The 11,303-nt window shown below is 41.1% G+C and overlaps 1 protein-coding gene across 1 annotated transcript; it reads left to right on the top strand.

Moving 5' to 3' along the window:
• The first annotated feature begins 248 nt into the window (after window positions 1-248).
• Window positions 249-11,272, top strand: tgm2b (transglutaminase 2b). Its single transcript, XM_008278627.1, has 13 exons — window positions 249-331; window positions 3,111-3,290; window positions 4,249-4,467; window positions 5,117-5,235; window positions 5,575-5,703; window positions 5,833-6,010; window positions 6,170-6,302; window positions 7,063-7,166; window positions 7,270-7,509; window positions 7,953-8,228; window positions 8,325-8,485; window positions 9,966-10,102; window positions 10,753-11,272. Exons 1-13 carry the CDS (start codon window positions 322-324, stop codon window positions 10,901-10,903), a joined length of 2,037 nt encoding a protein of 678 aa, XP_008276849.1. The 5' UTR covers window positions 249-321; the 3' UTR covers window positions 10,904-11,272.
• Window positions 11,273-11,303: the final 31 nt, after the last annotated feature.

Genomic DNA, 11,303 nt, shown 5'->3' with positions numbered 1-11,303 from the left:
CCGAAAAATTGCTCTTCCTATTCTTTGGTAACCTACACAATAGCCCTTACCACATCTGTGTGAGTGTGTCATGAATCACTAGTGGATGTGCAGAAGCTGTGCGTGAGCGTGAGCGTGCATACGTCAGGGTGCATGTGTGTACTCGTGCCAAGCCTCTTTTTTTTTTTCCTGTCCAGGGGAGGGTCGCGTCACACCCACCAGACTGACTAACACGAGCAGGACTACAAATAAGACCCAGATAGCAGCAGAGACACACACTCTTCCCCTCTGAGCTGGAGATTCATTGAAAACACTGTTTAGCTCAAGAGCACAGCAGGAATCATGACTCAAGGTAAGTTGAATGCTGCCTTTTACTTTTTTTTTTATTTATTTAACAGCAGCCCTGTCATGATAATCAACTTGCATAGTTTATACAAAATACAAATGTTGATTGTCACATAATCCCAGTTGGTTTTGTCACCAGTTTGTCTTTTTTTTTCTGTATAATAGTTCCACTATTTCCAATATGGAATAGTTTGTTGACTTTGAATGCAACTCTGAGTGTATTTTAATGCCACTGACTGAGACTGTGCATGTCCAGGAGGTTCAAACTTTCACTTTATTCTCCTGTTGTCACTAAGCGTGCAGCATGCATGGTGTCTAAAGTCACCACAGCCCTCAGGTGTCATCACGATTCAATCCAGCTGCACAGTGCTGCAGGATTTCAATCAGGCTTTCTTCAGAGATCTTAGGACCTGAAAATGTTTCATGTTATGTGTGGATGATTGTTACCCTGGGACCTCAGCAATTATAATAGCAGCTGTAGCTTCCACTAGTTAACTGCTGCTATCTTTATAGACGCACATAGCACCCTACAAATAGTTTGCTTGTGAAGACATTCAGACCTCTGAAAACAGCTTTGCTCCAGATCACAGCTTAAGGTTGAAGCTGTTGTTCATTTGTGTGTGAAGTCAAAAAATGTAGCATACCGAAAATATATGACAGAAGCTGTAGGACATTTCAGTAGTGTGTGTACTCAATAGTCTGAATCAGTGCTTAGGTTGTTCTGTATATTTTCTGAATTTACAAGCCAGCAACAGGAACAACTAAATAAAAACTTGAATAAAACCTTGTTGGACATCCTCACGCCACCACCATGAAGAACAAATAACATCCTGATACATCCATGACACCTGTTTTCCGTCTCTAAGGCATGCACAAGGCATTCATTTGAAGCTGGAAGTGCTTGCGATGGAGACCTGAAGTCAGCATGGGTGTTACCTCCAACACTGAAAAGTTCTTTTAATTCAGAATGTTTGCATATTTACTTTTCCAGGTTTAAAATAGTGTTTACCGTAACAGCTGCTGCCCAGTTGTCACCCGCTAGATTTTGTTTAAATCTCCTTATAAGGCTCATACTGTGCTCAGCGCTGCTAACAGTCCGTCTGTGGTGTGGGTCTGGTTTGGAGGAGTGGGAGTGAAGTGTGGGCGTGTACACTATGTGAGGGTTAGTGAAGGGAGTTGGGGTCAGGGCTCAGGAATTTCTACCCATGCATTATGTATCGGAGCACTGTCTTGCTGCAAGCTACCCTACACAATGAACTGCAATCCAGTGGCATGTACTCAGTGCTCAGGCTTCACATGCATACCATCTGGCATGCAACCGCTTCATTTTACATGATACACTCTGTTGCACTGCAGTATAGGAGCAAATCCAAAGTCATTTTCTTTTATATCAGTTATGGTTTTAAATCACCACAGAAAGTATGATGTCAGTTTCTCGTTGCACCATTAGCCTGTTTCAGAAGGTTTTGGGCCATAGACTTTCATATGTTATTAATCCATATAATTGTTTTCACATTCTATCAGCTGGGGATCAGTTTTATTGGATTTTCTTTCCTTTACAGTAAAACTTTTTGTTTTTTCCAGATGGCTTCTCAATTACCTGTTAAATAATAACTATGCTACAGCTCATATTTTTTTTCACACATCAAATGTGAGTGAAATTGCTTGAGAGTGTTGCATAGACTCCTCTGACTGCAGTCTCCAGCTGCTCCAGAATGACTTCACACTGCGCTACACTAACACGTCTTCAGCTGGGATGTGGACAAGATCAGTAAAACATCAGAGCCTCGGCTAATACAGAGGAATGAACCCCCGTGAACTTCAAGTAAAGCAGCATGACGTCTCTCCAGCTTGTTTACTCAAGTCTAGCTCAGCCTTGACACCTCTCGACACCCCCTCTTGCTTGTTTCCGAGGTATAATATACGGGGGGAGGCTAACCTTAGATGACACTGAGCAGACCGACCAGCGGTTAGACAGCAGCAGGAGGACCGTGGAGGCATTGTATAGGAGGACCCTAACTTTTCCTAAAAACAGGAAATCCGAGGGTGGGATTCTGTTAGTCACAACAGGCCCTGGAGAGAAGGAGGGAGTGTGCAGGGAGTGACCGTCTGTCTGTGTTTACCTTCTGTTAAATCAATGCAGAAAGACCTGTCAAATAAAATTATCTTTCTACTCAGCAAACAACTGAGCATCTACAGTTTTACTTCCAAGTCCACTGTATCTATGGTGGCTTTGAGCATCACAAATTTGATAAAACGAGGAGTCATTATGAAGTGAAAGTACAATTACATGTAAGAAAATATAGCAACACTCACAGCTGCAACATGTAGAAATCCAGACGCTGGTTAACCGCAAGTTTCTGGTTAATCCCTCATAAAAAATATATATGTAATTGTTGGACCTTGTAAATTTAGTTTATTATCCCTCATCCTAGACACAGTACGCAAGTTTAACAACCTCTACTTTGTTGTGGCATTTTAAGTGTTCAATGAACCTACATATATTTTCCTATATAAACAAGAATATGCTAAACACATATGTATACATGCCTAATGTGTTTTCACGACTGTGCTAAAAAATAGACTGTTGTAGACAATTGAAAAATAAAGTCACACATTAAATAATCAACAAACTTTTTTTTTTAGTGTTCTTATGTTTTTTTTGTTTTTTTTTTTAAAGTAACTCCCTTTATGATGGTGGGGTTGACTTAACCCCCTTTTTTTGTATATTTTGATAATTAGCCTCTTACAATAAGTTTTGTGCTTTCGTTTTGTCTTCTTTGAAGCTCTGAACATTGAACGCTGGAACCTGGAATGTTTGTTTAACAACACGGACCATCGTACTGATCTCAACGGTGTGGATCGTCTGATCGTGAGGAGAGGCCAGCCGTTCACGGTCAGCCTGTACCTTCGCTCTGGACATTACCAACCAGGAGTCAGCTCTCTGGACTGCGTTGCAGAAACAGGTGCTACTCCTTTCAGACACATTTCTGCTGGTATTATGGTAATTTGCAGTGCATGAAAAGATTTGGAAAAGCAAGTGAAGAAAACTGTCATAAGGTTAAAACAGTGTCAGAATGATGAATGAAAAGCTCTGACCTCTTATTCAGGAAGTTAGAGACACAATAGAAGGACCTGCTACTGTGTGTTTCTCTTGACATTGTTCTCATTGTTGCTTATGTGAAGGGAAAAGGAGCAGCGATGTTGATGGAAAGGAACGGGAAATTTCCCTAGTTCAGTCATCAGGGATACTGCACTATAGTGTTACTGACTTTTATGTTGAGCGCAGTTACAATAGCAGTAAGATGTGATGCTGTTGTTTCCATTGTTAACCTCAAGTCCTCCCTCATAATTCTGCGGGTGTTAAAGGGCTTTGCTTTTAGTGTTGGAAGCCCCAGATACTAAATCCTCATGTATTTGTCTTCATTATACAAACACTGAAGAGTATGATAAGACATAGTGCTGCAGCCCATGAAGTATAACTCTTTAAACAGGAAACGCTGCTTGCCAAGAGGAAAGCGTGTGTATAATCATAGATAACATTATCAACCTTTGAAAGTCAAGCATATTTTAATAGATTTGAGTGGAAGCCTTCACCCCACCCAGTGAAATGGAAGCGATCAAAAACTTTGCCCTTGCTTTAGTTGGCTGCATTCAGTGGAAGATGTTGAGGAGTTCACGGGCACAAATGATTTATGTAACTTACCAGAACTTTGTGACAAAAAAATCCAAGTAAATACTTTGCAATTACACAGTTATGCTGACCATGCATATAAAGAGATTCCAGAGATGTTTGAAGCAAATTTAGCAAAGTTTCGGGAAAACAGTGATTTTCCATTCCCCAGACGAACAAATGTTTTCCTTAGATCTCTTGCCCTCTTCTTTTAGACTCAGACCTCTAACTACATTTACTGTTGCATGCAGGTCCTCAGCCCTCTGAGCAGTACGGCACCAGGGCCTCCTTTGGTCTGTCTGCCAACATCGACACCTCCCGCTGGAGCGCCACTGTCACCAGTCCCCCCGGAGACATGGTGGCCCTGTCCGTCTGCTCTGCCCCTGACGCCCCCATAGGCCGCTACACCCTGACCCTGGGGCAGTCAAGCAGGATTGAGTTTATTCTGCTCTTTAACCCTTGGTGCCCAGGTGGGTAAACACACCATATGTCAAGCTGCTGTGCTATGGATCTTGTGTAGACAGAAACAGCTGTGATGATCATGTTTCACAGCAGAGTGGGCTTTCGGATGGGAGGTATTCAGGAGCAGTGGTGAAGAGATCATATAGGGGGAGCACTGTGATTTAGTTAAATAGTTATTGTGTGATTTTTAAGGAATAGTTCAAAATTTGGGGGAATGTGATCAGAAAAGTAGGCCTGGCTTTGTTTCAAGGTAACAAAACCTGCCTACTAGTACCTCTAATAGTCATTAATTAATCCTTATATGTGATTTATTTAAACAAAAACAAAAGTGCAAGCATAAAACAACAAGAAATTCCACCAGTGATTATTTGTCAGGGTACTTCTTCATTCCTCTTTTTAGTCTTTAATCTAAGCTAGGCTAAGCTATCCCGTTTGTGGCTGTATCTTTTCATTCTCTCTGCAAGGAAACAAATAAGCATGAAACTCGAGGGAAAGTTTTCAATTTTTATCAAAACAGTTTGAATAGATTTCATCTGGCGAAGAAAATTTGTGTTTTTAATTTCCAGGAAATTAAGACCAGAGACCAGAATCAGTCATGCTCCAGTTAAGACATGTATTTGTACTAATTTTATTGTTTGTGATGTCTCTCGGCAACAGGGGATGTAGTATATATGGACAATGAGCAGAGTTTGGCAGAGTACGTCTTGGCTCAGGATGGCATCATCTTTCGGGGCAGCTACAAACATCCCATACCTACTCCCTGGAACTTTGGCCAGGTACCAACACCAACACCGACACTTGTGTCATTATAAACACAAGTCAGTCAGATGAGCCAGTATATTGTGCCAAAAAGTTGAAGGAGTTTATGTCGTGCCTCTCCCGATAACAGGAAAATATCCACTTATCAAGGGATTCATGATGTGTGACACAATTGCAAAAAAATAACAAAAAATATTTACAATATATTTGACAATGTTGGTCTGATAAAGTCAGCAGTTTTAAACATCCAGTGTGCTGTGTATTCCTGTCTGTTATTGTTGAATGGGTTTCAAAAAGGACATGCTTTTAATGTCTACTCTTTTATCAGTGGCAATATGTCTTTCTGTGTGGTGCAGTTTGAAAGTGGAATCCTGGATGTCTGTCTAAGGATACTGGACATGAATCCTAAATGTCTGAAAAATCCTGGCAAAGACTGCTCAGGGAGACGGAATCCCATCTATGTGTCCCGAGTGCTGAGTGCCATGGTATGTCCTGTTCATTTCTGATATGTTCTTCTCTGTTTAGAAACACTTCTTTCTGTTTGTTTGTTGGCATAGATGGAAAAGAAAAACCTTGTGGAAATATGTTTTACATTTCCTTCCTTTGCCTGGCAGGTGAACTGTAATGATGACAAAGGAGTGTTGCTGGGGAGATGGACAGATGACTATGACGGAGGCGTGAGCCCCATGTTCTGGAGGGGCAGTGTGGAGATTCTGCGCAACTGGGACACACAAGCCTGTCAGCCTGTTCGCTACGGACAGTGCTGGGTGTTTGCTGCAGTGGCCTGCTCGGGTAAGATAGGGCAGAGCCCAACTTGGAAGCATATCTCTGGAAAACACACTCAAGCAGCCACAACATAACTCCATATATGTAAACACACAGTTACGCTATACATTTCACTCCTCCTTAGAGTATCATTAGACTCAATAAGTTGTCTTTTTACCCTGTCAGTTTCCAGAGCCCTGGGCATCCCCTGTCGAGTCGTCACCAACTACCTGTCAGCCCACGACACCAACAGCAACCTGACGATTGAACGCTACATTAACGAAAACGGAGACCCGATTCAGTCCCGAGAAATGATCTGGTTAGAACTCATTGAAGTTGTTTCTATACTGATGCCCGAAAACCCCTCCAGACAAAGCTAATAATGTTGATTACCTTCCAACAAGAGAACATTCCTGGGGTGTAGAAGACATGAAAAGAATGGTCAGTTCAGTTCTCATAGTCTACCTGTTGGTTGCATGAAGTAGGGGCAGATGTAAAGACCAGAAAGACTTTGACAAGGGCCAGACAGTTGGGTCACAGTGGTGGGTACAAAGTCTGATCTGCAGCTACTCAAACTATAAACATAGAAGACTTAAAGGATCAAGGTGTCAGACACCACAGCAAATGTTTGGAAGTCTTGTCGAGTCCATTCCTTTGCTCATTGGAGCTTGTTGGCGGCACGCATGGTGTCAGAACATCCCTTGGATTATTGAAATTTACACACAGATTGTAGAGATTTACTCTGATGAAGACACAGTGTTGAAATGTTAGTCTGTTTGCAAAAGTGATGGCTACGAAGCCTCATGCTTCAGCCACATTTTGTACTCTGGAAATTTACTCTCGAGTTGAGAAACACCCATCTCAGCGGCTTTTTACTGGAAGATGCACTAAAAATCCTGTTTATAGAAAAGATTTTACTCAGCAGAGGTCTAGTTGTGACTTTAGTTGTGTAAAGTCAACTAGTAAGGTCAACTACCTTCAGTTTTGGTACAAAAATTGCATTAGAACATTAGAAGTATATGCATGGGAGGTCTTTTTTTAACTAGCAGTCCAGCTGATGGTTTGTACTGTTTCTGCAGGAACTATCACTGCTGGGTAGAGAGCTGGATGACCAGACCTGACCTCAAACCTGACTTTAATGGCTGGCAGGCCAGTGACCCCACACCTCAGGAGAAAAGTGAAGGTAACAAACATTCTATTAAACATTTTTTTCACCTTCAAGCACAATGCTCACCAACATGTATCTGTCAATTTTTGTTCCCTCATTCTGTTTCCTCCTCCCTCAGGAGTGTACTGCTGTGGCCCCATCCCTCTCAGAGCCATCAAGGAGGGTGAGCTTACGTTCAAGTACGATGCACCCTTTGTCTTTGCTGAAGTCAATGCGGATGTCATCACGTACATGAAGAAAAAAGATGGCAGCACATCGAATGTCACTAACAACACAGTAGTGGGCCAGAAGATCAGCACCAAGAGTGTTGGCAGTGATGCCAGAGAGGACATCACTCATCTCTACAAGTACCCTGAAGGTAGCGAGCACTGCTGGATATACATGTGGTCAGACCTGTCTAATAATCTAGTAGTACTAAAAAATCTTTTCAAATTTTAACATTGAAGTGTCCAGGAAGACCAAGAGGGTCAAAGAAGTTTTAATTTTTTTAAGGATTCTGGCAGAGACATAGAGTTTTATCTTCATTATGCTATAGTATTTAAACACACCATTTAAACTGTCTGTAACATATACAAATCTTGTCTGCATACCAAAAGGTCAAACCAAGCTCACTTGTATACGTTTTCTTTCTAAATTCCTGCATTCCATATAAGGATTTTTGTTTATTTTAATGTACATGAAGTGGAATTTAACTCATTTATCATCTCAAAGATACCAAAGGCGTTGAATTCTGGATGGCAAAACTTCAAGTATTAGGCTTCTGTTATTTGATGCCTGATGCTTTTGCTTCCATTTTTCCAGGATCTGATGAAGAGCGGGAGGCTTTCAAGAAGGCCAACCACCAAAACAAGCTGCTCAAGCAGCAGGAGAATCAAGGCCTACACCTCACTATCAAGGTGACATCAGACATGAGGAAGGGCTGCGACTTCGATGTGTTTGCTGTGGTTACTAACAACACGCAAAGCGAGAAGAAGTGTCGTCTGGTGTTTGGATCCTGCGCTTTGTCCTACAATGGCATTATGGGAGAGAACTGTGGCTTTAAAGATCTGCTCAACGTTGAGCTCTCACCAGGAGGAGGTGAGCCAGGTCACCATGTGGAAGCTACATGTGAATGCTGTTTATATGCTTGACTTTCAGATGTGAGTTTAAAATATGTTACATGTGTTCTTCTAGAGAGGCGAGTTCCACTGAGGCTGAACTATTCCAAGTACGGCGACCATCTCACTGAGGACAACTTGATCCGTCTGGCAGCTCTGCTGTTGGACTATGGCACCGGAGAGGCAACGCTGGCAGTAAGAAACATAGTGCTGGAGAATCCTGAAATCAAAGTCAGAGTGAGTATTGTGATGTGCAATAAAATTCAAGCTTACAAAACAGTTTTTATAAATGATGTGTCACTGAGGTGTTTACATCTGCCATTTGTCCTGCATATAAATGACTGTTTAATTGTTTTCTAATATGTTCCAGACCTTGTAATGCACCGTTGTTATGAAATAATAAGCATCATTTAATAAGGTCCAACTGCAGCACCTCAGACTCTCCCATGCAGCTATTACTGCCACCTGCTGGTTGGAAGATCTAGACCGTAATAGATATTACAAACGTTAAAGTACAGCAATTTTACTTATTAAAATACTTATTGATGCAAAAAAATACATATTCATGTATTTCTATCATTAAATCTCCAACACTCAAAACCTGGAGGCAGGTTTGAAAGGCAAAAAAGGAAATATAAATAAGTAATACCATTTATCAGAGCCAGAAACTGTATAAACAGAAGGGATCATCAGATTTTAGACTGTCAGACAGTCTTTGAATGTATCATAAGTGTCACCCGGTTCCAGCAGAAAAAATAGCTAAATCTAAGCATCATGTTCTACATGACTTGTATATTTTAAAAAAAAATAAATTAAAAAAAAAGCATTTGCACTTAACAGCAAATGTGTTGAACTTCCAGCCTTGGTGATCCAGAACAGAGAGGAAACAAGTATGGCTGAGTGACTTCCATATATCATTAGAAACTACTCTGAAGTTTCCCTGTTATGCTGATAACTGTCGATCCAGTTATGTAAAACTTATTCCATTTAAAAACGACAAATTCCGGTGCAGCGAAGTACATCAGTGTAATACTAACAGTACGGTTGACATTACTTACATGTGTAGTTGTTTGGGGCTTTGCAGCTTCACTTTGTTGTTTCTTACAAGTTTAAAGTCTGGCAAACAAAGCTGCAAGCAGAGGCGCAGTAGTGGTCTCGCCTCACGAAAGTCAGAACAAACTTCTAAATTTGGCCTTGTAGCTCAGTATGAGGGAAGATTCAGCAACTAAACTGTTTATTTCTTAGCTCAAATTTGTTCAGGGACAGATTCTGGTGGATTGCTAAGGTGATATAAGTGAAAGTCAGCCTACTTCATACAACAGAAGACTACTTGTCCTGCTCAAACCCCATTGGCTCTCAGAGATGGGGTCTACAGTTGGATCTAACTTGTGTTATTGGCTTAACCTGTGATCCAGTCTGGGCACCCTTTTTCAAACATTATATAGGACATTTACAATTCAATGCAGTTCCAAAAACCAGACCAATCCAGCTTAGAAATGTTCAAATATAAAAAAATGAAGCTATTGAGTCACTAAAATGTTAGTGTCCAGGTTTTTTCTTGAAGTCTGTTTCCTTGTTCTGCTTCAAGAGTATGTCAGCACGGGTTTATTGGAATACCACCCTCTGTGTTTTTAAAGAGCTTGGCCCAAGCAAACCTCTGGTGTACACAGTGTAAGACTTTGATTAACTAACACTCAGACGTGGCTCTGCTCTTCAGATCCTGGGTGAACCGAAGGAGAATCGGAAGCTGGCTGCAGAGCTCACTCTCAAAAACCCTCTGCCAGAGTCGCTGGAGAACTGCTGCTTCAGCATCGAGGGGGCCAACCTGACCGGGGGACATGCCATCTCTGAGAGGTTGTATGAGTGCTTCGTTATCCAACTAGAAGTCATTAAAATCATTCAAATATTTTATCATCAGGACAAAGAAAACATGCAAAATAAATGAAAAAATCATTGCTGTGTGTGATTTTCTCTCCACTTGACTTCCAAGTTCTGAGATATGTGTTATTTTGTGTAATGATTTGTCTTGGTCTGGGTTATGGTTCAATGTCCAGATGTCTGTCTCCATGTGCTGCTGTTTGGTCAGGACAGGAGCCCACTGGTGAAGACATGTACAGTGCAGGGTACTACCAGAGTAGAAAGGAGATTTAAAGATAGTAATGATACACTAGTGGGGTTATTGTTCAAAAGTATTCTCTCAATCAGTCCATTTGCATGTTTTCACCTTATTCAGTGAGTAAATTAAGAAGCGTCCAATCAATTACTCCAGCTTTCGTGCAACGACTGACCCGTGATTGTCCGTATGATCCTTTTTCATGGTCACTTCTACAGTTTGGCCAAACTCTTGTTCTGAGCGGCTCCATCTGCATCATCTCCATAAATAGTCAGAAGTATCATGAGTTCTAGTAGTAATGCATCGTCTAAATATTTATGCAATCAGAGGACTGTGATAAAGTCCTCCTGGTGTGAGAAAAAATAATGTAATTTAAATATTTACCTTACAGGCTGGGCTTCTCAGTGGGACCTGGGGAAGATGCCAAGGTGAAAATCTACTTCACTCCCACCCACAGTGGACTGAGAAAACTGGTAGTCGACTTTGACAGCAACAAGTTGTGTCACGTCAAGGGCTACAGAAACGTCATCATTGGAAAATAAGGCCTTTCAGCCTTTACAGTCCATTAGACGCAATGTTCTTACTCTGTCAGAACTGTTCAGCCATGTAAAGATTAGCACCCGCTTTTGCAGAGTGTAATACATACAATGCTTTTCTGCTCAGATACCTTGTCATTCCCTCCTCCCTCTTGTTGTTTACTGGTGAATGCGACATGTTACATGTTGAATCAGAGCCGTAAATATTTTAATGTGACTTGCTTTGTATTCATTAAGACTAATCAAATATGTGCATGCAAAACGTAAAACCTGAATATGTACTGTTTCTCCTCACAGTCTGAAGTGATGATTTGTATTTTAAGTACTATGTACTATTTTGTACAAGAGCAGCAATTAAAAGTGTTATTCTCATTATTTTGTGATTGTGTTACAACCACTCAGACAC

Source organism: Stegastes partitus, unplaced genomic scaffold (genome assembly GCF_000690725.1).
Source record: "Stegastes partitus isolate 25-593 unplaced genomic scaffold, Stegastes_partitus-1.0.2 Scaffold128, whole genome shotgun sequence".
Lineage (NCBI taxonomy): Eukaryota > Metazoa > Chordata > Actinopteri > Pomacentridae > Stegastes > Stegastes partitus.
The sequence above is the reverse complement of the archived record's forward strand: the minus strand, read 5'-3'. Positions and strand labels throughout refer to the sequence as shown.

Bases quoted from the DNA above. Each gene is read 5' to 3' on its own strand.
- tgm2b (XM_008278627.1), top strand. The intron at 4,468-5,116 runs GTGGGTAAACAC...TCTCGGCAACAG, and splicing joins CTTTAACCCTTGGTGCCCAG to GGGATGTAGTATATATGGAC. The intron at 8,229-8,324 runs GTGAGCCAGGTC...GTGTTCTTCTAG, and splicing joins TGAGCTCTCACCAGGAGGAG to AGAGGCGAGTTCCACTGAGG.